Source organism: Elephas maximus, chromosome 3, assembly GCF_024166365.1.
Source record: "Elephas maximus indicus isolate mEleMax1 chromosome 3, mEleMax1 primary haplotype, whole genome shotgun sequence".
In the NCBI taxonomy this organism is placed as follows: Eukaryota; Metazoa; Chordata; class Mammalia; order Proboscidea; family Elephantidae; genus Elephas; species Elephas maximus.
This window is the reverse complement of record NC_064821.1, coordinates 199,642,165-199,669,360: the sequence shown is the minus strand read 5'-3', so window position 1 is coordinate 199,669,360 and position 27,196 is coordinate 199,642,165. Positions and strand designations below refer to the sequence as shown.

Genomic DNA, 27,196 nt, shown 5'->3' with positions numbered 1-27,196 from the left:
GGTGAACCTCAGGAGTGACTTCATTACTGAGCGGAAAGGGTGTCTGGGGGCCATGCTCTCAGGGTTTCTCCAGTCTCTGCCAGGCCAGCAAGTTTGGTCTTTTTTTCCCCATTTTTTAAGCTCTTTATTTAACAGGGAAGTTGACTGAATTCAAATGATTTACGCAGCAAATATTCCTATTGCTTTTTTCTTTTTCTCTTAAATTGTACTTTAGATGATGGTTTACAACACAAACTAGTTTCTTATCTAATCGTACACACATTGTTTTATGACATTGGTTAACAGCCCCATGACTTGTCAATACTCTCTTTTCTCAACCCTGGGTTTCCTATTACAAGATTTCCTGTTCCCTCCTGCCTTCCTGTCCCTGCCCCAGGTCTGGTGTACCCCTTTAGTCTTGTTTTGTTCCATGGGCCTGTTCAATCTTTGGCTGAAGTGTGAACCTCAGGAATGACCTTATTACTGAGCGGAAAGGGTGTCCGGGGCCATACTCTCAGGGTTTTTCCAGTCTCTGTCAGGCCAGTAAGTCTGGTCTTTCTTTTTGAATTAGAATTTTGTTCTATATTTTACTCCAGCTCTGCCTGGGACCCTCTATTGTGGCCCCTGTCAGAGCAGTGGTGGTAGCCGGGCACCATCTAGTTGTACTGGACTCAGTCTGGTGGAGGCAGTGGTAGATGTGGTCCATTAGTCCTTTGGACTAATCTTTCCCTTGTATCTTCTTGTATCTTTAGTTTTCTTCATTCTTCCTTGCTCCCGAAAGCGTGAGACTAGTAGAGTATCCTAGACTGGTGGAGTATCCACAGGCTTTTAACACTCCAGACACTACTCACCAAAGTAGAGTGTAGAAGATTTTTCTTAATAAACTGCGTTATGCCAAATGAGCTGGATGTTCCCTGAGATGATCCCCAGTCCTCAGCCCAGCAATTTGTCCCTCAGGGAGTTTGGATGTGTCTATGGAGCCCCCATGACCTTGCCTTGTACAAGTTGTTCCCCAGCATTGTGTACTGTCTTACCCTTCACCAAAGTTACCATTTATCTATTGGGGACAAGGTTTTGAAGCTGGTTTTGTGAGTCACTGTGAACTCTCAGCACCGCCCACTTGAGAAAACTTCACAAGTTCAGTTTGTGGGAACTACTAAACCAGGTCCAGGGCTCGGTCTTTCTCGCAGCCTTTTCAGCTCACAGCAGATGAGAACAGATACGAGATGAGGAAATTGTGGCTGGACGGCCAGTGAAGCAGTCTGTTCCCCCTCTCCCACCGCTGTCAGGTGGCTGCAGAGCCTGAGTGCTGCAGAGTGCCCAGTGGGAGAGAGGACCCGGCCTGGCCCCTCTGTCCTATGGGCACGTTGGGTCAAGCTCTCACCCTCACGATCCTCCTGCTCCTAACGAGACATTGGAACCAAGGTAAGGAGGTCCAGCCTGGTGTGGAGTGAGGGTTGGCATGGACTAGAGGCTATGCTCCTCAGGGAGATGGAAGCCAGAGTCTCTGGACTTGGTCTTGTCCACAGTCATCTGGAATGGTGGCTCTGAGGGCTTCTGACAGCTCTGGATCTTCTAAGTCAGGCAGGATAGGCCTGGAGTGGGGCGTGAGGTCATGAGAGCTGCATGTATCCTGCCCCAGCTCTCCAGCTGCCTCAGCATGGAGGGTTCTTTCTCCCAGCTTCCATTTTCCTTTCTGTGGGGGCGAAGGTCTCCTCCCCACTGCCTGTGAGGAGGAGAAAGGCAACATCCTTCTCTGACTGGGGTGTGGTTATCAACAGAGAGAAGTGGCCCCTGGGCTTGGCTTCTGCAGAAAGTTGGGTGGTTCTGGAGCTTGTGGACAGTCAAATTGATCCTTGAGACAGGCAAGCTGGGCTCTGAGGAGGGAGGGTGAGGACAACAGTCAGGACAGAAGCTTTATGAGAATGGCCTGGTACCCCAGGTTCTGCAGCAACCAGGAGACCACAGGAACCTGGGGATTTTTAGGGCAATGTTGGCCTGGTAGAGGGGGAAGAGGAGATAATATTAGGAAGCCCTACAGCAAACCTAAAATTGCCTGCTGGGCAGAGAGGCCTCTTGTGTTTACTTGAGGGTGGGGTGGGTATCCCAGCTGAGGGTTGCTCCCCTCTTTCTCAAACCTTGGAGTCCAGGGTGCTCAGGGACTTGGATCCTGAATTTTAGGTTGGTGACTATGTGGAGGGCATTGTGGGAGGAGATGGAGCAAGAGAAGGGTGGGTACATTCTGGGTACAAAGGGAGGAAACTGAGGAACAGGTTATTGTTTGTTCAGGGCCTGTTAGAGGCCCAATATGGATTAAAAGCCCCACCCCTGGGCATTTTATGGTGCTTTACGACAATTTTTTTCCTTATCCATGATTTAATCAGGATCATGTCTTGTATTCAGTTCTCATGTTTCTTTAGTCGTCTTTAGCCTGTAACTGTTCCAGAACCTTTCTTTGTCTTTCAGGACGTTGACACTTTTAAGAGCACAAGCCAGTTGTTTTTAGAAGGCCTCTCAGCGTGGGCTTGTCTCACGTTTTCGCATGATGATTCCAGATGTGCATGCATGGCAGAACAGTACAGAAGTGATGCTGTGTCTTCCTCAGTGCTACTTAATTTACTGAAGAATTTTACTAATATGCATAATATATACATAAGATGGAATCCCTGGGTGGTGCAAACAGTTAAGCATTTGGCTACTAACCAAAAAGCCAGTGATTCAAAACCACCAGGAGGTGCCTCAGAAAAAAATGCTCAGAGATTTGCTTCCAAAGAGCACAGCCATTGAAAACCCTATGGAGCACAGTTCTACTCTGATGCACCTGGGGTCGCCATGGGTCAGAATCAACTCAATGGCAACTGTTTTTCTTTTTTAAATAGGAGCCCTGGTGGCGCAGTGGTTAAAGTGCTTGGCTGCCAACCGAAAGGTCAGCGGTTTAAACCCACCAGCAGCTGTGTGGGAGAAAGGTGTGGCAGTCTGCTTCTGTAAAGATTTACAACCTTGGAAACCCTATGGCGCAGTTCTGCTCTGCCCTATAGGGTCTCTACGAGTCAGAACAACTGGATGGCAGTGGGTTTGGTTTTTGGTAAAATACTCATGTCACCCTTTGGCTTTGAAAAGTCTTCCTAAGGTTTCTCATTTCGTGTAAAAAAAAAAAGACCATGTATTTTACCTTGGCCTGTGTGATCTACCATACAATGACCTCCCTCACCACCTCCTTTTGTCCCCTGTCTTGCTTATTGAGTTTCAGCCACGCTGGCCTGTTTGTTCTCTAGCATGTTCCACTTCAGGACTTTGCATTCACGGTTCCCTGGAATTCTGTTCCACTTGGTAGCCACAAGGCTAGCTCCCTCACGCCTTCAGGGTTTTGCTCAAATACCACCTTTTCAATAGTGCCTTTCTTGTTAAAAATGTTAATGCCCTTTCTTAGTTGTCTTGTGCTGCTATATCAGAAATACAAGTGGATGGCTTTAACAAAGAGAAATTTATTCTCTCACAGTTTAGGAGGCTAGAGGTTCAAATTTAGGGCACCAGCTCCAAGGGAAGGCTTTCTCTCTTTTTCCGCTCTGGGAGAAGGTCCTTGTCATCAATTTTCCTCAGGTCTAGGAGTTTCTCAGTGCAGGGATCCTGGGTCCAAAGGACACCCACCACTCCGGGTGCTTCTTTCTTGGTGGTATGAGGTCCCCCTTCTCTCTGCTCAATTCTCTCTTTTATATCTCAAAAGAGATTGACTCAAGATACAACCTAATTCTTTAGATTTGAATCTTGCCGCATTAACATAACTGCCTCGAATCCTGCCTCATTAACATCACAGAGGTTAGGATCTACAACACAGGATGATTACATCAGATCACAAAATGGTGGACAACCATGCAGTACTGGGAATCATAGCCTAGCCAAGCTGACATACATTTTTGGGGGACACAATTCAATCCATAATATTCCCTAACTCTTTTATCTCCCTCTCTGCTCAATTTTTCTCTATAGTATTCATTTCCATTTTACAGATTATACGTTTTATATTCTGCCCCTCAGCCTCCTCATTACCCCACTAGAAAGTTAACTTCTTGAGTTGCAGGGCTTTTGTCTTTGTTCTCTGCTGTATCCTCAGCACCTAGAAACATGCTGGGTACAAGTAGACTCTCAATATATACTTACTTATTGAATAAATGGATATTTTAAATGGTTCTCGAAATAAAGTGAGAATTTTTCTGTCTACCGTAGAGTTTCAGTTGGGAAATGCTGTTCTAGATTTTAAATCATGTACTACCTCTATGGCCTTGATAAAGTTAACTAACCTTTCGTTTCTCAGGTTTTTTCATCTGTAAAATGAGGCTAACAGTGGTGATGGCTTTATAGGACTGTTGTGAGGATTAAATAAGATATAGCATGTAATTAACAAAATGCTTGAATTACAATGAATACCCCAAAATGGGCCCTCATTAAGCTCTTTGGATGCAGAGTGTATATTTAGCTTAGTTTTGCAAGCAGAGCCAAGAAGAGAGTCTGTTTTGTAATCCTTTGCTGACTTAATTGTCAAGAAAGAGATTTGGTAAAGAATTCCAGGATGAGGTGATAAAATTTTAATGTGTGACCCTTTCTGAGGGTTTTTTTCTTGTTATAGTCAGTATCTTAGGGAGGCTACAGCATCTTTTTTTAACCTAAAGGAACATGTCTCCAAGACATTTAATCATATTATATTGCATTATAAAATAACTCTAATTGTTTTCACAATTTTCATCCCCACCTCTATTCCCATTCCTTCTCTGGATATTTTTTTAAGCATCTCTGTACCAGGCACTGGGCTAGGTATTGAGGATTCAGGGCTGAATAAGTAGAAGTGGCCCCTTCCTTCACTAACCTATGCCCTAGTAAGGAAGACATACTAAACCTATATCACACAAGTCGATATGTAATTACAGTTGTGATCACTGAACAGCACAGTACCTAACACATAGTAAGGGCTCAAAACATGCTTGTTGAATGAATAAATAAAGTATTTGCAGGCATTTTAGAAGCAGATAGGGATGATTTTGGGGTCTGGTGTGTTGGGGGAACAGAGACTTTCAAATCCCTACCCATAGCTGCTGTGATGGAAGGAACTGTGTCCCCCCAAAATGTTTGTCAACTTGGCTAGGCTATAATTCCCAGTATTATGTGATTGTCCACCGTTTTGTAATCTGATACGATTATTTTGTGTTGTAAATCCTAACCTCTATGATGTTAACGAGGCAGGATTAGAGGCAGCTAAATTAGTAAGGCAGGACTCAATATATAGGATTAGGTTATATTTGAGTCAATCTCTTTTGAGATACAAAAGAGAGAATCAGGCAGAGAGGAGGGGGCCCTCACGCCACCAAGAATGAAGAGCCAGGAGGGTAGTGCGTCCTTTGGAGCCGGGGTTCCTACCCTGAGATGCTCCTACATCAGGAGAAGAGTGATGACAAGGACCTTCTCACAGAGCATACAGAAAGAAAGACTTCCCCTGGAGGACACACCCTGAATTTGGACTTTTATCCTCCTAAACTGCGAGAGAATAAATTCGTCTTTGTTAAAGCCATCCACTTGTGATATTTCTGTTACAGCAGCCCTAGATAACGAAGACAGCCGCTAACCGAAAGGTTGTTGGTTTGAACCCAACAGTCACTTCGTGGGAGAAAGATGTGGCAGCCTGCTTCTCTAAAGATTTACTACCTTGGAAATCCTATGGGGGTAGTTCTGCTCTGTCATATAGAATAGCTATGAGTTGGGCTTGACAGCGCACAACAGTAGGTAATGACTACCAAGGAGAACTACATAAGCAGTATAGTGTCATTAAAAAAAAAATTCTTGCCTACAGGAGTGGGCCTGGGCCCCAAAGTTCATTTTGGACCCTAAATTCAGATTTTGGTTGTGAATCCCCAAAGGACACACAGAGGCTGTGAACCCCCAGGGGCTGTGGGACCTGGGGTAACAGTGCTGGACAAGGAAAGGTTAAGGGGCAGCATCTCATGGGTTAGCCATAAAGGTTTCTGGGATTTGGTCCCTGGCTTTTGGGATGTGAGTGACAGGTTGAGGATGACTCTGAGGTTATGAGCCTATGTGACAGGAGGGTGATAGTCCCTCAATCCCCTTGCCCAGGGCTTCATCCCCATGCCTGGGCCTGGTGGTGCCAGGTCAAATGTAGGGTGAAGCTGGGCGAGGGATTCCTTGGGGTCAGAAATAGATGGACCTAATGAACTTCTTCCTTCTCTTGCTATGTTGAAACTTCCACTTCTCAGGGAAGGGTATCTAATTGCTACCACTTAGGCTGGGCTCCAGGCAAGCTCAGAGAGTGGTAGAGTCTTTTTTGCTCATCTCTTCCTTGTTGTAACTTCTCTGAAACAGAAGGTCAATGGTAAAGTAGCTGGGCACGGGCTGAGATTGGGGCTCAGAGAACCCAGGGTAACAGCACCATTCTGAAGGGAACCTGGCCCTATGAAATACACTTTATGTATAGCCAAGATGTTGGCTTAAAAAAAATTTTTTTTAATGTGGTCCCAACCAGTGCCGTCGATTCGATTCCGACTCAGTAAGATATATATTATAAAACATTTGCCATTTCAAACATTTTTACGTGTACATTTCAGTGACAATTAGATTTCACCGTTGTTGTGTAACCACCATTGTTATTTGTTTCCAAATTTTTTCATCACCCTTGACAGAAACAGCACCACTTAAGTGATAACTTCCCATTTCCCCCTCACCCACCCCTGGTGACCACTAATAAACTTTAGTGTCTATGTATTTGTCTATTCCACATACATCATACAAGTGGGGTCATATAATATTTGGCCTTCTGTGTCTGCCTTCTTTCACTTAGCACAAGGTTTTCACGAGTCATCCATGTTGTAGCATGTATCAGGGCTTCATTTCTGTTTATGGTTGAATAATATTCCATTGTATCTATACGCCACATTTTGTTTATCCGTTCATCTGTTGTAGACATTTGTGTTGTTTCCACCTTTTGGCTATTGTGAATAGTACTGCAATGAGCACTGGTATACAAGTATCTGAGATTCTGCTTTGAGTTCTTTTAGGAATTTCTGGGTCACAGGGCAAAATATTCTGTCCCATTGTTCCCCTTTTTGTGTGTGTGTGTGTGAACATTTTATTGTGGTTTAGGTGAAAGTTTACAGAGCAATTCAGTTTTCCAGTCAACAATTTATACACAGATTTGTTCATAACGTTGGTTTCGATCCTCTTGATGTGTCAGTGCTCTCTCCACTTCCACCATGGTTTCTCTGTTTGCGTTTGCCCAGCTTTCCTGCCCCTTCTGCCTTCTGAACTTTGTTTTTGAGCAAATGCTACCCTTTTAATCTCATATATTTGAATGTTCTGAGGAGCTCATTCCTCACTTGTGTTATTGCTTGCTCCATAGGTCTGCTTATTATTTGGCTGAAAGATGATCTCTGGGAGTGGGTTCAGTTCCAAGTTTGAAGGGTGTCTATGGGCCATAGTCTCAGGGGCTCTACCAGTCTCTATCAGACCAGTAAGTCTGGTCTTTTTTTTTTTTTTTACTTTTATGAACTTGAATTTTTTCTACATTTTTCTCCCACTCTGTCCAAGACCTTCTTCTATGATCCCATTCAGAGTGGTGGGTAATGGTAGCTGGCCACTGTCTAGTTCTTCTGGTCTCAGGCTAGAGGTCTCAGGCTGTGTTTATGTGGTCCATTTGTCCTTGGATTAATTGTTTTCTTGATTCTTTGGTTTTCTTCACTCTTCTTTGCTCTAGACGAGGAGAGACCAATAGTTGTATCCTGTTTAACTTTTTGAGGAACCACCAGACTGTTTTCCAAAGTGTCTGCATCATTTTATAATATTACTAGCAATGGATTCATCCTCTCAAACACTTGTTATTTTCCATTTTTTGATAGTAGCCATCCTAATGGGGAGGAGGGAGTGGTATCTCACTGCGGTTTTGATTTGCATTTCCTTAATGACTAACGACATTCAGTATCTTTTCATGTGCTTGCTGGCCATTTGTATACTTTCTTTGGAGAAATGTCTATTCAAGTCCTTTGCCCATTTTTTAAAATTGACTTGTTTGTCTTTTTGTTGTTGAGTTGGAGTTCTTTATGTATTTGAGATAAAAAAAAACCCATATTGGACACCATATTTTTATGCAAATAACACATCTTCTATGTTTGTTCATCAACTGCTCCCTCTCCCTTTGAGTCATTTTCATAAGTGCTGTTATGCCTTTTTTTTTTTTTTTTACATGTTGCTATAAAAAAGGAGCATAGTGTTTTTATGAAAATACCTCATGGAGGGGAGGGAGCAGGTATCAAACAAACATAGAGGTCATGTTTTATTTGCATAAAACTATGGTATGTGGTTCCCAAATACTTCTTCTCATTCTGCAGGTTATCTCTTCACTTTCTTGAGAAAGTTCTTTGTTGCACAAAAGTTTTTAATTCCGATGAAGTCCAATTTATCTATTTTTTTCTTTTGTTGATTGTGCTTTTGGTATCGTATCTAAGAATCCATTGTTGAAACTAGGCCCTGAATCATTATCCCTGTATTCTATTAGTTTTATGGTCTCAGTTCTTACACTTCAGTCATTGATCCACTTTGAGTTAATTTTTATATATGGTGTGAGGTATGGGTCCAACTTCATTCTTCTGCATGTAGAGATTCAGTCGTCTTATCATCATTTATTGAAGAGACTATTATTTCCCCATTTTGGGTACCCTTGTTGAAAATCAATTGACCACAGATGTATGGGTTTATTTCTGGACTCTCGTTTCTATTCCCTTGATCTGTGTCTTCATCCTTATACCAGTACCAGATGGTTTTGATTACTGTACCTTTATAGTATGCTTTGAAATTGGGAAGTGTGAATACTTCTATTCTATTTTGTTCTTTCAGGTCATTGGTTTTTTTTAAACAAACCTTTTTTTTATTGAAGTGCAATGTGTACAGAAAAGTGCTGTGATGAATGAATGCTTAATATGGCCCTTCTAGCCATGGTCTTTGTGATTTACACACAGTGATTGAGTGGAACTATGCAAATAAGGTATTTGGAACCCTAACAAAGGAATTGGTCAGTTTTGTCATTCCTCTAGGCTTAAAGTGAGCCATCTCAGAGGTGGGAGGAGAGGATATCACCACCACCAAGGAAGAAGAACCAGAAGCGAAGTGTGCCCTTTGGGCCTGGGAGGCCCCTGAAACCAGGAGATGGAGACAGAGACAGATAGAGCTGTAACACTGAATATTGTGAGAAGTGGTGGCAGAGGAATGGAAGCAGCGGAGACAGGAGATTAGCAGGAGACCGGTGGGAGCTGGTGCAGCGGGCCAGGAACCCATGGAGTGAGAAAGCTGAGTGACCTCAGGCAGGAGGCTTACTGGTGGGGTGGAGTGCCTCGGGGCACATATTGGCAGAGCTAAAAGAGCTTTGTAACACTTGGCCAAGCAGGGCAGAGAACAAGGGTCAGAGAGAGGTGTGCCTTCAGGTATAGCTGAGAAGACACTGTCCTGATGGAAAATCTGTATCCTGAGCATTCCTGAACTTGAATTGTAACCTGTTACTTTTCTAAAAAACCCCATAATCACGAATATTGTCTGTGAGTTTTGTGTGTCCATTGCAATGAATTACCAAACTCAGTGGAGAAGTAGAGTGTGTTGTGGGAGGGACAGATGGTGTTCAAATTGGTAAAAAGATTGGAGGGTTGTCTTAGCCATCTAGTGCTGCTATAACAGAAATACCACAAGTGGATGGCTTTAACAAAGAGAAGTTTATTCTCTCATAGTCCAGGTAGGCTAAAAGTCCAAATTCAGGGCTCTGACTCCAAGGGAAGGCTTTCTCTTTCTGTTGGCTCTGAAGGAAGGTCCTTGTGTTGCATCAGTCTTCCCTTGGTCTGGGAGCATTTCGGCACAGGAACCTCAGGTCCAAAGGACGTGCTCTGCTCCTGGTGCAGCTTTCTTGGTGGTATGATGTTCCCCTGTCTCTCTGCTTGCTTCTCTCTTTTATATCTCAAGATATTGCCTCAAGACACAATCCAATCTTGTAGCTTGAGTCCTGCCTCACTAACACAACTGCTGCCCATCCTCCCTCACTAACATCATAGAGGCAGAATTTATAACATATAGGAAAATCACACAATACTGGGAATCATGGCCCAGCCCAATTGATACACACATTTTTGGGGGGACGTAATTCAATCCATGACATTCTACACTTTGGTTCCCAAAAAATCACATTCTTGCAGCATGCAAACATATTCACCTTATCATATCATAGCAAAAGCCTTAACTCCAAATCCAAGATCCAGAAATTCCTCTTCATCTGTGAAATCTAGAATACGAGTTATTTGCTTCTAAGGATACAATGGCAGAACAGGCACACACTAGACATTTCCATTACAAATGGGAGAAACTGGAGGAAAAGAAGGGATAATAGGCACCAGGCAAGTCAGCAGAACACATTACATTAGCCCTCAAAGCTTTGAAAATAATCTCCTGTTCTCTGAGACAACTTGCACAATGACCCTGCCTTCCAGGCTCTAAGTATTGGCCACACTCTCCAGATTCTGAGTGGAGGCCCCTTGGCCCTGGGCTTCAGTTTTGCCTTCCAGACCCACCAGGACAGCAACTCTGCTCCTTTGGCTTTAGGCACACCATTCTCTTAGTCCATCAGAGTGGTGACTCCACCCTTAGAAACACCAGAGGCCATGGCCCCACCCCTTGAAACCCCTGAGGTCATGGCCATACCTTTTGAGACTGAGGCAGCTCAGCTTCTTGTGTTCCTTCTCTCTTTAGCTTCTGCTTCATGGTTTCTTGGCCCCTGGGTTCTTTGGGCCTCACGTCTGCATCTGTCCTGCTGGGGCAAGTGTTCCAAAGCTCTGTAGCTCCACTGATAAGTGCCTGGAGGCATCCCACTCCACCAGGAAGCCTCCTGCACACAGGCACTCAGCTGTCTTGCTCCATGGGTTGGCAAGCCTAGATCCACCACTAAGTGCCCAGAGGCACCCCACTCCACCAGGAAGCCTCCTGCACAGAGGCACTCAGCTCCCTTGCTCCATGGGTTGGCTCCAGCACTGTCTGTTGCTGGTCTCCTTGTTCTGCTGTTGCTGGTTCACTGCTGCTGCTGCCTCTCTGCCTCTACAGGTTCTCTGCTGCTGCTGGTCCTCTGTTACTGCTACTCCTGTATCCATTCACAGTTTCAAAACCTCTTCCATATTTTAGGCATGTGATAGAGCACCACCCCACCCTTGATACCATATTTTGTCTTAGTCATCTAGTGCTGCTATAACAGAAATACCACAAGTGGATGGCTTTAACAAAGAGAAGTTTATTCTCTCACAGTCCAGGTAGGCTAAAAGTCTTAATTCAGGGTGCCAGCTCCAGGGGAAGGCTTTCTCTTTCTGTTGGCTCTGAAGGAAGGTCCTTGTGATGCATCAGTCTTCCCTTGGTCTAGGAGCATCTCAGCACAGGAACCTCAGGTCCAAAGGACGTGCTGTGCTCCTGGTGATGCTTTCTTGATGCAATGATGTCCCTGTCTCTCCACTTGCTTCTCTTTTTTATATCTCAAGATATTGCCTCAAGACACAATCCAATCTTATAGTTTGAGTCCTGCCTCACTAACACCACTGCTGCCTGTCCTCCTTCATTAACATCATAGAGGCAGGATTTACAACATATAGGAAAATCACACAATACTGGGAATCAAGGCTCGGCCTAACTGATACACACATAACTCAATCCATGACAAGGGTGTAGGCATGTCTGACTTCTGTGTCAGAGGAATCGGCCTTGGGCTGATGCTGATGGTGATTTTCTCTCCCGCTCGTGAAGTTAGAGGAGGTCAGACACTGCCTCCACTCCATTTTTACATGTGCACAAAATTATGAGTGGACATCTCAATGAATTATCTTTATTGGAACACACTCTTGAATCCACCACAGGTTCTTACCCATTGATTACTTCCTTCTTCTTCCCGAAATATAACCACTATCCTGACTTCTAATATTATAGGTTAGTTTTGCCCAAATATAAGTGGAATTATATAGTGTGTACTCTTGTGTCTAACTTCTTTTGCTCAACATCCTGTAAGATTTGTCCATACTATTGCTTGTATCAGTTCATTTTCATGGCAGTGTAATATTTCATTGTAGTCAAGACCACAGTTTATTTATCCATTCTACTATTGATGGCCATGTGTGTTATTTCTAGTTTTTTTTTGCCATTATAATAATACAGCTTTTTTTTGTGTGTGCATGTATGTTGAGTATATTTCTAGGTGTAGAATTGCTGGATCATGGGGATGGATATACATTCACCTCTAGCAGATACTGCCAAACTGTTCTGCTAGGTGGGTGAATGAAACGGTGCCTGAGAGTTCCATGTTGTTTCAGAGCCATGGGGTTTTTATTGTGAGGGCCTGCAACGTGAGAAATGAAAGCACAGGGAACAACATTTCTATGGCTTCCCTGATATTCTGCATGGAGTTCCCACCACTAGAGTCCTTCTTTGGGGTTAAATGAGTTGCATTCTTGAATTTAATTAACTAACGAATGAAACAAAGATTCGTTAAGTACCTACTATGTTCTGAGACTACGCAAAGTTTTGTGGGGGAAGTAAAGATGAAACAGACGTTGATTCTGCACTGAAGAAAATTTCATACCGTTAGGGGTAAGTGTTGTTTGCTGCTGTAGCGTCGACTCCAACTCATGGCGACCCTATTTACAACAGAAAGAAACGTTGCCTGGTTCTGTGTCATCCTCACAATTGCCAGTATTTTCGAGTCCATTGTTGCAGCTATTGTGCCAATCCATCTCACTGAGGGTCTCCCTTGCCCTTGTCGGCCCTCTACTTCACCAAACATGATGTCTTCCTCTAGCAGTTGATCCCTTCTGATGACATGCCCAAAGCAAGTGAGTCAGACAATGTTCTGTTGTGAGTGATAAGGTTTTCATTGGTTAATTTCTGGAAATAGATCATCAGGTCTTTCTTCCCAGCCTGTCTTAGTCTGGCAGCTGAAACCTGTCTATCATGGGTGACCCTGCTGGTATTTGAAATAGCAGCAGTATAACTTCCAGCATCACAGCAACATGCAAGCCACCACAGAATGACAAACTGACAGGCGGGGGACGGCAGGGGAAAATAGGCATGTACAATAAGAACTGTAAGCGAAAATAGAAAATGCTAAGAAGTACTGACAGGCAGGATACATTTAGAATGCAAAGGGAGCTAAGAAAATGGAGATTCCTTATAGGAAGGGATACTGGGAAATTGGTCTTGAAGGATAAAAAAAAGTTGAGAAGATCGAGATAGGGCAGGAGGGAGTTCTAAGCAGAGGGAACAGCCTGAGCAAAAGTATTGCAAACACAGGATTTGAACGGGAACCATGAAAGGCAAATGCATTTATCTTGGAGAAAGACAGTGTTATAAACGAGATGATTTGGTAACCGACACAAACAGGTGGAGGGAGGCCCTAAAGGAGTAGGACATGAGCTAGGTAAGTTTTGATGGAGGTAAGGGGGTTGCATTGCCTGAGAAGAGGAGTCAATATGGTTGATATGGGTGGGTCTAAGTTGAGAAGAAGAGAGGAGATAAAGTAGGGATGTGGGCCCCGGAGGATACTTAATCTATCTTATGCTTTTGCCTTGCCTAGACTCCTGACCCTGCTCTAGTACTTTTGGGGTGTCTCTGGGCTTTCTATACCTGTCCCCGGAAGTTATCCCCTACCCAAGCCTGGCTTCACTGCCCTGAGCTGAGAAAACCTCAACATCCTTTTCTTGGCTGATGGAAGGTACACTTGCTCTGAGAATCTCCCCTGTCCTGCTCTCCAGGCTCTCAGGCCTCTTGCCTCAGGCCCAGCAGGTCCAGTTTAGAGGAACCTGAGCTGACAGTGGACACAACACAGCTTTGGAGCCTGCAGTTCCTGCACCAAGGCTCCGAGCTGGGCTGGACTCATCGATGGGTCACATTATCTAGCTGACCATCACTTCTTCCTGAGGAGGCAGTGTTCTCGGCCCCTCCCTCAGCAGAGTTACTGTGTCACCAGACATTCTCTTAACCACCGGAAGAGAGCCTAGAAGCTGCTGAGCAGTAGCAACAGCAGTAGCAGCGGCTCTGGGGCCTTGTCCGACCACCAGAGTCTGCTGTGGTTTTTCCCCTCTAAACTTTTCAGCACTCATTAAGAGGCCCTCCCCTACTTTTGCTGCACTTGTGAGGATTTGTACTGAAGTTATCTTTGCATACTGACATTTCTTGTCTGTCCACAGCTGAGGTCTTTTTGTACCAGTCACAACACCTACTGCATAGTTCCTGTTCACTTGCCTTTCTAGTGTACCCACTCCATGACCTTCCTCTGCCCCCATCCCCTTCCAGCCCTGTTTTGATCCTGTTCTTCTCTTGTTATGATTTGGCTTCCATTTCTTATTTAAAATCCTGCCCTTGCCCTATGGACTTTGATTTTGTGACTAGTACTTTTGGCTCCTATCCTGGAGCACTTAGACTTGGCTTGTCTTGTTGCTGTTGGCATTTTCTTCTGCAAAATACCCAGTGTCCATCTGTAGTCCCAGCCCATTGGTCCCTTAGGCAGGGTGGAGATTTGGATATCTGTCACTCAGCCCAGGGCCTGGTTAATGAAATGTATATTCATCAGTGTGGCTTCCTCTCTATCGGGTCTTACCCTTGCTTGACCCTTCACATAACTGACATTACCAATTAACTAGTTGTGGGTGTCCCATCTCTGTACCTTTTGTTGTTGTTGTATGTTGTTAGGTTGATGCTGACTCACAGCGACCCTATATGACAGAGCCCCATAGGGCTTCCTAGGTTATAATCTTTATGGGAGCAGATCCCCAGGACTTTTCTCCCATAGAGCCACTGATGGGTTCTGACCACTGACCTTTTGGTTAGCAGCTGAGCACTTAACCATTGTGCCATCAGGGCTCCTTTTTACCCTTTAGCACTTGCTTACTATGTATAAGGAATTATTTTCATCTTTCTGTGTACTATTTTATTCCAAACTCTCCTCCATCTCACTTGCCTGAACTAGTCAGTCTCTTGGATGTAATTTGGTCTCCTTATCTTCTCCCTTTTCCATAGCAAAGGGAAGTGATACTATGCTTCTGGGAAATGAAGACTCACAATAGGCATCTATTTCTTTGCAAACCCTGTCAATCATGAAGACCATATCTCTTGGTCCTTCTATCTCTGATAATCTGCATGGTTTCCTGAAAAAATTGCCACACCCCCCCAGCCACTCTGTCACATCACCTTTGAAAACTTTCTTCATGGCGTGGCATTTATGCCTCTCTGAAAGAATCTGTTTAATTTTTCACTTACTTATGGTATTTAACCCAACTGAAATGTAAACTTCATGACATCAAGGAGATTGTACGTCTTATTCCAATGCCTAAAGCGGTGGCTCTCAACTAGGGGCAATTTTGTCCTCCTAGGGGACCTTTGGCAATGTCTGAAGACATCTTGATTGTCACACCTGGGCGTGGAGGTGCTACCAGTATCTAGTGGTCCGGGATGCTGGTCAATATCCTTACAATTCACAGGACAGCATACCCACAACCTACAACAAAGAGTTACCTGTCCCCAAATGTCAATAGTGCCGAGGTTGAGAAATCCTGTCCTAGAGCAATGCCGGATACGCAGAATGTTAATAAATACTCGTTGAATGAAGGAGTTGCTGTAGAAAAGTAAAAATTCCACTTCCTATTTCTCTGACACTAAACTGTAAGGATCAATCAAATCAATTCTGTTTTGTTCCTAACTGTTCTGACACTAGCTGCACGTGTAACACTTCTTTCTCTGACCCTAACCAACTGGAGCTAGGTCAGATCTCAAAAGTTAAAGAGTACAGTCCTCCAGACTGCCAAGTCTTCCCCAGACTTCGGACTCCAGCCACTAACTTGAGTCCCCACTTAAATTAATAATTTCTTTTATAAGGTTCAGCACAAAACTCTTTCCTGGTGGTGGTTAAAGGTGTCCCAAATGTCCAACTTTTCCAAATTTCTGTACCATTCCATCATCTCTAACATCAACTACTTCTCTTCCCCTCAATACTCTTCCTCCCATCTTTGGGTTCCGTAATTCCTCACAACATCTCACAGAACTCACAAACTGTATCAAGCAAATGGCTCATGTGGGTGTGGAGGCTGGCAAGTCTCAAATCCGTGGGTCAGGTGTATGTAGGCTTCTCCTGTCTTACATAGCTGCTGGGGTCAATGATTCCAAACTGGCAGGCCAAACAACAGGCTGCTGACTCACAAGGCTGTGGAAGCTGGTGAATCCCAGAACCAGCATGTCAGGTGGCAGGCCACTGGCTCAAGTCCAAAGAACTGGAGGTCAGACAGTGATAAGCCAGATGCGGGATCCAGATGCACAGACACAGAGTCCTGCCAGAGCACCCACATATATACATTGGATGCAGCCCACACCCCAGGGAAGGGCGTGACTTGGGTAAGGGTGGGACTTGAGTCATGCCTTCTTGCACGCCTGTTAATTCAAGATACACCCCACACTAATCCTGCCTCATTAACATATAGAGGTTAGGATTTACAACACATAAAATGGAGGATAATTAGGATAATTACATCAATCACAAAATGGAGGACAGCCACACAATACTGGGAATCATGGCCTAGCCAACTCGACACACAACACCAACCACTACACCTCGCTAAGGTTCCATACACCTTATTTGCATGGTTCCACCCAATCATTTTGTGGAAGTCAAAAGATTATGGCTAGAAGGACCATATTAAGTAATTCACTGCACCATACCGTGACACCCTTCTTCTCACCTGCTGTCTACAAATTGAGAATTTTCCCTCTACCCCCTCAGGATACCAACCCTAAGTTCAGGGGTCCCCAGCCTCCCTCACTTCTGATCTACTGCCCCCTTAATCCCTTCAGTTCTATAATTTGCTAGAACAGCTCACAAAACTTATGGAAAGTGCTATACATGTCCTTACAATTACAGCTTTATTATAACAAAAAGGACAGAAATGAAAAGACACATAGGGCAAAGTCTGGGAGAGTATTCAATGTGGAAATTCCATGTCCCAAGTCCACTACACTCTCATATGCCTCCATGTCTTTGATTATCCAGGAAGCCCATGGAGCTTCAGTGTCCAGAATCTTTATCGGGGTTGCATCATGCAGTTGCTATTGATCAAATCAGTCCTCCCCCCTCCACCCCTGGTCAGCTGATATCATCTGATGGTCTTTCTGGCCTGGCCGGCCTCCACCCAAGAGTCATCTTATTAGCATAAACCCTCAGACGTGGTCTGGAAACCTTGCCAAAGACACTTCAATCACTGGGGAAATTCCAAGGTTTTAGAGGTTATCTCTCAGGAATCAAGGACAGATACCAAATTCTTTGGGTAAAGTTACGGTAAACCCATATTGAGTTGGCCCCTAGGAATGTCCTTTTTCATTTCTGATATTGTCAATTGATTTTTTCCTTGTTATTGGTTGATTTTTCTAGAGATATATACATTTTAATTTTTTTTATTGTGCTTTAAGTGAAAGTTTACAGTTCAGGTTAGTTTCTCACACAAAAATTTATACACACATTGTTATGTGACCCTAGCTGCTCTCCCTATAATGTGACAGCACACTTCTACTTTCCACCCTGGATTTCTCTTGTCCATTCAACCAGGTACTGTCCCTTTTTGCCTTCTCATCTCTCCTCCAGACAGGAGTTGCCCGTTTAGTCCCATGTATCTATGTGAGCTAGGGAGCACTCTCCTCACAACTATCATTTTATGTCTTATAGCCCAGTCTAATCTTTGTCTGAAGAGTTGGCTTTGGGAATAGTTTCAGTTCTGGGCTAACAGAAAGTCCAGAGGTCGTGTCTTCCAGGTCCCTCCAGTCTCAGTCAGGCCATTAAGTGTGGTCTTTTTACTAGAATTTGAGTTCTGCATCCCACTTCTCTCCTGCTCCATTAGGGACTCTGTTGTGTTTCCTGTCAGGGTGTCATTGATGGTAGCTGGGCACCATCTAGTTCTTCCGGTCTCAGGCTGATGGAGCCTCTGTTTATGTGGCCCTTTCTGTCTCTTGTGCTCATATTTTCCTTGTGTCTGTGGTGTTCTTCCTTTTCCTTTGCTCCAGGTGGGTTGGGACAAATTGATGCATCTTAGATGGCCGCTCACTAGCTTTTAAGACCCCAGACGCCACTCACCAAAGTGGGATGCAGAACATTTTCTAATACAAACTTTGTTATGCCAGTTTACCTAGATGTCCCCTGAAACCATGGTCCCCAGCCCCAAACCTCTGCTACTCTGTCCCTTGAAGTGTCTGGTTGTATTCAGGAAACTTCCTAGGTTTTGGTTTAGTCCAGTTGTGCTGACTTCACCTGTATTGTGTGTTGTCCTTCCCTTCACCTAAGATAATTATTATCTACCATCTAGTTAATGAATATCCCCCTCCCTCCCTCCCTCATAACCAGCCAAGAATGTTTTCTTCTTTGTTTAAATCTTTTCTTGAGCTCTTGTAATAGTGGTCTTATACAATATTTGTCCTTTCGTGACTGACTAATTTCACTCAGCATAATGCCTTCCAGATTCATCCACGTTATGAGATGTTTCATGGATTTATTGTTGTTATTTATTGTTGTGTAGTATTCCTTCGTGTGAATATACCATAATCTGTTTATCCATTCATCCACTGATGGGTACCTAGATTGTTTCCATCTTTTTGCTATTGTGAACAGTGGTGCAATGAACATGGGCATGCATATATCTATTCTTGTGAGGGCTCTTATTTCTCTAGGATATATTCCAAGGAGTGGGATTGCTGGATTGTATGGTACTTCTATTCTAGCTTTTTAACGAAGCGCCAAATCCATTTCCGAAGCTGTCGTACCATTTTCCATTCCCACCAGCAGTGTGTAAGTGTTCCAGTCTCTCCACAACCTCTCCAACATTTATTATTTTGTGTTTTTCGGATTAATGCTAGCCTTGTTGCAGTGAGATAGTATCTCATTGTAGTTTTGATTTGCATTTCTCTAATGGCTAATGATGGTGAGCATTTCCTCGTGTATGTGTTAGCTGCCTAAATGTCTTCTTTGGTGAATTGTCTGTTCATATCCTTTGCCCATTTTTTAATTGGGTTATTTGTCTTTTTGTTGTTGAGTTTTTGCAGTACCTTGTAGATTTTAGAGATTAGATGCTAATCCGATTTGTCATAGCCAAAATTTTTTCCCCAGTCTGTAGATAGCCTTTTACCCTTTTGGCGAAGTCTTTTGATGAGTGTGTTTCATTTTTAGGAGCTCTCAGTTGTCTAGTTTCTCTTATGGTGTTTGTGCATTGCTGGTAATGTTTTGTATTCTGTTTATGCCATGTATTAGGGCTTCTAGCATTGTTTTAATATTTTTTATGTGAAAAGCTGACTTTTGGTTTTGCTCATTTTCTCCTTTGTATGTTCATTTCCTGTTTCATAAACATCTGCTCTTACCTTTATTATTTTCTTCTTTCTGTTTTCTTTGGATTATTACTACTATTCTTTTTATTTTTTTAGTTTCTTAAGATTGAAGCTTATAGTACTGGTTTTAAAATTCCTTCTTTTCTAATATATGAATTTACAGCTATAATTTCCTTATAAGCCCTGCTGTAACTGTATTCCATGTTTTGATATTCATTATCATTTTGTTTGAAATATTTTCCAAATCCTATTGTAATTTATTCTTTGACTCACAGGTGTTTAGAAATATTTTGCTTATGTTTCAAATATCTGTGGATTTTCTGGATATTTTTCTGTTATTGATTTCTAGTTTAATTCCACTGTTGTCAGAGGACATAATTCCTATAATTTTAATATTTGTTGAGACTTGCTTTATGACTTGTAGTGTGTTTTACAAATCTATCTTGATGATTTTCATTAGTTTTGGAAAATTCCCAACCATTATCTTTTTGCTCCATCTCTCTCTTCCCTCCTGGGACTCCAATTACACTTAGGTTAGACTTTTTTTTTTTTTTTGACCGTATCTCAGATATCTCTTGCCATCTTGCTTGTATGTTTCCATCTTTTTATTTTTCTGCACTACAGTCCTGATAATTTATTTTGACTTTTGTTTTTCTAATTCTCCTTCAGTTGTGTCTAAATGACGTTTAAACCCCTCAATGGAGTTCTTTTTCCAGCTATTTTATATTTTATTTCTAGAATTTCCACTCAGTTCTTTAAAAAAAATAATTTCCAGTTTATCAGGTAGCTTTTGTTATACAGTGAAACCTCTGAGAGCTGGAACTCAACAGGAATGCCTTGTTTTTCTGGTTCTTGCAAGTTTTCTACCTTTGACAGGGTGCAGTCTTACCACTTTTCTATCACTCATTTTAGAAAAAATATTTGCATTTTCTTTCTCTAACAGGTTTCTGTCTTGCACAGGTTCTGGCTTTTGCAGGTTTTACTATATAACAAACCACCTCAATACTTAATAGTTTAAAACAACAACCACCTATCTCGTCAATTCTGCTAGTTGGTGATTTGCGCTGGGCTAAGCTGAAAAGTTTTTCTGGTTTCAGCTTGTATCACTCATGTTCTGTGGTCACTTGTCAGGTTGTCTGGGGGTGGCTGATCAAGGATGGCCTCAACTCATCAAAGATGGGTTCATCTTTGTTTCATGTGACCTCCCATCTGCCAACAGGCTCTCCTAGGCTTGTTCACATGGCAGCTAGATAGGGTTCTAAGTGTATAATACCTCTTCATTTCTAAGCTTAAAATGGGCACATCATTTTTGCTGCATTCTGTTGGCCAGAGCAAGTGAGAAGGCCAATCCAGTTACAAGAGTGGGGAACCTGACCCTTCCTCTTGATGAAGGGAGATGCTGCAAAGTGACATTGCAGGGGGCATGGTCATATTTACATTCTCTTTCATCAGTTCTCATACTTATATTTTATCTTCTTGAACATACTAAACAAAATTATTTTAAACTCTGTGATCGATAACTCTGTTAACCTAGATGCTCCATGAGTCTGTTTTTATTGTCTACTTTTTTCATTCGGTTTTTGGACATGTTTTCTGCTCTTTTACCTGTTTATTTTTATTTTGTTTTGGACATTGAAAATGAAAAATTTTAGAAATAACTTAATGCTATGGTTGATGTTATTTTCCTTTAGAAATAATTTATGTTTGCCTGTGGTAGACAGCCAGGTTAGAAATACTAGAGATGCTAGATCACTTTATTCCAATACAGAGTTGAGATGATTCAAAATTAGGCTTCAATCCCTGTAAGGGCTGGTCTATTTCTTGTTTGTTGTTACTCTTAGTATGTAGCCCTCTGGGGTATGAACCCAAAATCTTATGGATTTTGTTGTTGTTTTTAGGTGCTGTTGAGTTGGTTCTGACTCGTAGAGACCCTATGTACAACAGAAAGAAACACTGCCCAGTCCTGTGCCATCCTCACAATCGTTATGCTTGAGCCCACTGTTGCAGCTACTGTGTCAATCCATCCCATTGAGGGTCTTCCTCTTTTTTGCCGACCCTCTACTTTACCAAGCATGACGTCTTTCTCCAGGGACTAATCTCGCCCAATAAACTCCAAAGTATGTGAGATGTAGTCTCGCCATTGTTGCTTCTAAGGAGTATTCTGGTTGTATTTCTTCCAAGAAGGATTTGTTCGTTCTTTTGGCAGTCCATGGTATATTCAATATTCTTCGCCAACACCACAATTCAAAGGTGTCAATTCTTGTTTGGTCTTCCTTATTCATTGTCCAGCTTTTGCATGCACATGGGGCAATTGAAAACACCATGGCTTGGGTCAGGTGCATGTTAGTCTTCAAGATGACGTTTTTGCTTTTTAACACTTTAAAGAGGATTTTTGCAGCTGATTTCCCCAACGCTTTTGATTTCTTGACAGCTGCATCCATGGTTGTGAATCCAAATAAAAGGAAATCCTTAACAACTTCAGTCTTTTCTCTGTTTATCATGAGTTTTTGCTGAACTCAGGAAGGTGAGTTCTGTCCGGCGCACTTAGGCTTGCCAGGGATCTAGACACCAGTCTTTGAGGAAGAGGAAGTAACTTTACTGCAATGCACAGAGCAAGGAGCCAGTAGGAAGTTCCTCAGATTTAACTCCCCGAGCTATGGAAAGCAGGGCTTATATGTGATTTGGGTAGTAAGGTGTCGGCCAGGCAGGTGTACTAAGGAGGGAAAAAATTAGGAGGTGACCAGGAAATAGGAGGTGACGTGGTTCTTGTCGGACCTATCACTTTGGAATGGGGTCCGAGTGTTGATTTTCCTTCTGATTGGTTCCACCTGTTGCTGCATCCTCTCTTGAAGTCAATTAGGGATCACAGATGGCCTTTCTGTGCATGTGGGGTAGGCCAGATCTGGCTTGGGCTAATTTAAGGACTAATGGAAATTTACTGGGATTCATAGGGTCAGGCTACAATGTTGCTTATTGTTCCAGTTATGAGGATTTTTTTTTCTTTCTTAATGTCGACATGTAATCCATACTGAAGGCTTTGGTCTTTGATCTTCATCAGTAAGTGCTTCAAGTCCTCTTCACTTTCGGCAAGTAAGATTGTGTTATCTGCATAATGCAGGTTGTTAATGAGTCTTCCTCCAATCCTGATGCCAAGTTCTTCTTCATATAATCTAGCTTCCTGGATTATTTGCTCAGCATACAGATTGAGTAAGTATGGCGAAAGGATACAACCATGACACACACATTTCCTGACTTTAAACTACACAGTATTCTCTTGTTCTGTTCGAATGACTGCCTCTTGATCTATGCACACATTCCTCATGAGCACAATTAAATGTTCTGGAATTCCTATTCTTCGCAATGTTATCCATTATTTGTTATGATCCACACAGTTGAACGCCTTTGCGTAGTCAATAAAACACAGGTAAACGTCTTTCTGGTATTCTCTGCTTTCAGCCAGGATCCATCTGACATCAGCAATGATATCTGTCCCACATCCTCCTCTGAATCCAGCTTGAATTTCTGGAAGTTTCCTGTTAATATACTGCTGCAGCCTCATTTGAATGATCTTCAGATAATTTTACTTAAGTGTGTTATTAATGATATTGTTTGATAATTTCCATATTCAGGTGAATCACCTTTCTTTGAAATAGACATAAATATGGATTTCTTCCAGTTGGTTGGTGAGGTAGCTGTCTTCCAAATTCCTTGGCATAGATGAGTGAGCACTTCCAGTGCTGCACCTGTTTGTAGAAACATCTCAGTTGGTGTTCCATCAATCCCCGGAGCCTTGTTTATCACTAATGCCTTCAGTGCAGCTTGGACTCCTTCCTTCAGTACCACCTGTTGTTGATCATATGCTACCTCCTGAAGTGGTTGAACATCGACCAATTCTTTTTGGTGTAGTGACTGTGTGTATTCTTTCCATCTTCTTCTGATGTTTCCTGTGTCGTTTAATATTTCCCCCATAGAATCCTTCAGTATTGCAACTGAAGGCTTGAATTTTTTCTTCAGTTCTTTCAGCTCAAGAAATGCTGAGCATGTTCTCTTTTGGTTTTCTATCCCCAGGTCTTTGCACGTGTCATTATAATACTTTACTTTTTCTTCTTGAGCCACCCTTTGAAATCTGTTCAGCTCTTTTTTTTCCTTTTTCTTTAGCGACTTGATCTTTAAGAACAAGTTTCAGAGTCTCTTCTGACATCCATTTTGGTCTTTATTTTCTTTCCTGTCTTTTTAATGACTTTTTGGTTTCTTCATGTATGGAGTCCTTGATGTCATTCTACAACTTGTCTGGTCTTTGGTCATTAGTGTTCAATGCCTCAAATCTATTCTTGAGATGGTCTCTAAATTCAGGTGGAATATACTCAAGGTTGTACTTTGGCTCTAGTGGATATGATCTAAATTTCTTCAGTTTCAATTTGAAATTGCATATGAGCAACTGATGATCTGTTTTGTAATCTGTCTCTGGCCTTGTTCTGACTGATGATATTGAGCTTTTCCACCGTCTCTTTCCACAAATGTAATTGATTAGATTCCTGTGTATTCCATCTGGTGAGGTCCATGGATATAGCTGCCATTTTTATTGGTGAAAAAAAGGTATTTGCAATGAAGAAGTCATTGGTCTTGCAAAATTCTATCATTCAATCTCCAGTATTGTTTCTATCACCAAGGCCGTATTTTCCAACTACCAATCCTTCTTCTTTGTTTCCAACTATCACATTCCAATTGCCAGTAATTATCAATGCATCCTTATTGCATATTTGATCAATTTCAGGCTGCAGAAGTTGGTAAAAATCTTCAGTTTCTTCATCTTTGGCCTTAGCGGTTGGTGCGTAAATTTGAATAATAGTCATATTAACTGGTCTTCCTTTTGGGTGTATAAATATTATCCTATCAAATACAGCGTCATACTTCAGGATAGATCTTGAAATGTTCTTTTCGATAATGAATGCAACACCATTCTTCTTCAAGTTGTTATTCCTAGCAGAGTAGGCCATATGATTGTCTGATTCAAACGGGCCAATACCAGTCCATTTCAGCTCACTAATGCCTAAGATATTGACGTTTATGCATTCCATTTCATTTTTTTTTTAGCTTTCTAAAGTATTGATACACTTTATTTTATTTTATTTTTTATTATTAACTTTTATTGAGCTTCAAGTGAACATTTACAAATCAAGTCAGTCTGTCACATATAAGTTAATATACATCTTACTCCTTACTCCCACTTGCTCTCCCCCTAATGAGTCAGCCCTTCCAGTCTCTCCTTTCGTGAGAACTTTGCCAGCCTCCAACTCTCTCTATCCTCCCATCCCCCCTCCTGACAGGAGATGCCAACACAGTCTCAAGTGTCCACCTGATATAATTAGCTCACTCTTCATCAGCATCTCTCTCCCACCCACTGTCCAGTCCCTTTCATGTCTGATGAATTGTCTTCGGGGATGGTTCCTGTCCTGTGCCAACAGAAGGTTTGGGGACCATGACCGCCGGGATTCCTCTAGTCACAGCCAGACCATTAAGTATGGTCTTTTTATGAGAATTTGGGGTCTGCATCCCACTGATCTCCTGCTCCCTCAGGGGTTCTCTATTGTGCTCCCTGTGAGGGCAGTCATCGATTGTGGCCGGGCACCAACTAGTTCTTCTGGTCTCAGGATGATGTAGGTCTCTGGTTCATGTGGCCCTTTCTGTCTCTTGGGCTCCTAGTTGTCGTGTGACCTTGGTGTTCTTCATTTTCCTTTGCTCCAGGTGGGTTGAGACCAATTGATGCATCTTAGATGGCCGCTTGTTAGCATTTAAGACCCCAGACGCCACATTTCAAAGTGGGATGCAGAATGTTTTCATAATAGAATTATTTTGCCAATTGACTTAGAAGTCCCCTTAAACCATGGTTCCCAAAACCCCGCCCTTGCTCCGCTGACCTTTGAAGTATTCAGTTTATCCCAGAAACTTCTTTGCTTTTGGTCCAGTCCAGTCCAGTTGACCTGACCTTCCAAGTATTGAGTGTTGTCCTTCCCTTCACCTAAAGCAGTTCTTATCTGCTAATTAATCAGTAAAAAACCCTCTTCCTCCCTCCCTCCCTCCCCCCCTCGTAACCACAAAAGTATGTGTTCTTCTCAGTTTATACTATTTCTCAAGATCTTATAATAGTGGTTTTATACAATATTTGTCCTTTTGCCTCTGACTGATTTCGCTCAGCATAATGCCTTCCAGGTTCCTCCATGTTATGAAATGTTTCACAGATTCGTCACTGTTCTTTATCGATGCGTAGTATTCCATTGTGTGAATATACCACAATTTATTTACCCATTCATCCGTAGATGGACACCTTGGTTGCTTCCAGCTTTTTGCTATTGTAAACAGAGCTGCAATAAACATGGGTGTGCATATATCTGTTTGTGTGAAGGCTCTTGTTTCTCTAGGGTATATTGCGAGGAGTGGGATTTCTGGGTTGTATGGTAGTTCTATTTCTAACTGTTTAAGATAATGCCAGATAGATTTCCAAAGTGGTTGTACCATTTTACATTCCCACCAGCAGTGTACAAGAGTTCCAATCTCTCCATAGCCTCTCCAACATTTATTATTTTGTGTTTTTTGATTAATGCCAGCCTTGTTGGAGTGAGATGGAATCTTATCGTAGTTTTAATTTGCATTTCTCTAATGGCTAATGATCGAGAGCATTTTCTCATGTATCTGTTGGCTGCCTGAATATCTTCTTTAGTGAAGTGTATGTTTATATCCTTTGCCCACTTCTTGATTGGGTTGTTTGTCTTTTTGTGGTTGAGTTTTGACAGAATCATGTAGATTTTAGAGATCAGGCACTGGTCGGAGATGTCATAGCTGAAAATTCTTTCCCAGTCTGTAGGTGGTCTTTTTACTCTTTTGGTGAAGTCTTTAGATGAGCATAGGTGTTTGATTTTTAGGAGCTCCCAGTTATCTGGTTTCTCTTCGTCATTTTTGGTAATGTTTTGGATTCTGTTTATGCCTTGTATTAGGGCTCCTAGGGTTGTCCCTATTTTTTCTTCCATGATCTTTATCATTTTAGTCTTTATGTTTAGGTCTTTAATCCACTTGGAGTTAGTTTTTGTGCATGGTGTGAGGTATGGGTCCTGTTTCATTTTTTTGCAAATGGATATCCAGTTATGCCAGCACCATTTGTTAAAAAGACTATCTTTTCCCCAATTAACTGACAGTGGGCCTTTGTCAAATATCAGCTGCTCATATGTGGATGGATTTATATCTGGGTTCTCAATTCTGTTCCATTGGTCTATGTGCCTGTTGTTGTACCAATACCAGGCTGTTTTGACTACTGTAGCTGTATAATAGGTTCTGAAATCAGGTAGAGTGAGGCCTCCCACTTTCTTCTTCTTTTTCAGTAATGCTTTGCTTATCCGAGGCTTCTTTCCCTTCCATATGAAATTGGTGATTTGTTTCTCCATCACATTAAAAAATGACATTGGAATTTGGATCGGAAGTACATTGTATGTGTAGATGGCTTTTGGTAGAATAGACATTTTTACTATGTTAAGTCTTCCTATCCATGAGCAAGGTATGTTTTTCCACTTAAGTATGTCCTTTTTAATTTCTTGTAGTAGAGTTTTGTAGTTTTCTTTGTATAGGTCTTTTACATTGTTGGTAAGATTTATTCCTAAGTATTTTATCCTCTTGGGGGCTACTGTGAATGGTGTTGATTTGGTTATTTCCTCTTCGATGTTCTTTTTGTTGATGTAGAGGAATCCAAGTGATTTTTGTATGTTTATCTTATAACCTGAGACTCTGCCAAACTCTTCTATTAGTTTCAGTAGTTTTC

At 42.3% G+C, this 27,196-nt stretch overlaps 1 protein-coding gene across 2 annotated transcripts in view; it reads left to right on the top strand.

The window, feature by feature from the left end:
- Positions 1-1,143: 1,143 nt before the first annotated feature.
- Positions 1,144-27,196, top strand: part of CD244 (CD244 molecule) — a 51,598-nt gene continuing 25,545 nt past the window's right edge. For both annotated transcript variants that reach the window (XM_049881001.1, XM_049881000.1), the window contains exon 1: positions 1,144-1,404. In XM_049881001.1, coding sequence (XP_049736958.1) covers positions 1,338-1,404 — 67 coding nt within the window. In that variant the 5' untranslated portion in view covers positions 1,144-1,337. The remainder of the gene's footprint in view (positions 1,405-27,196) is intronic.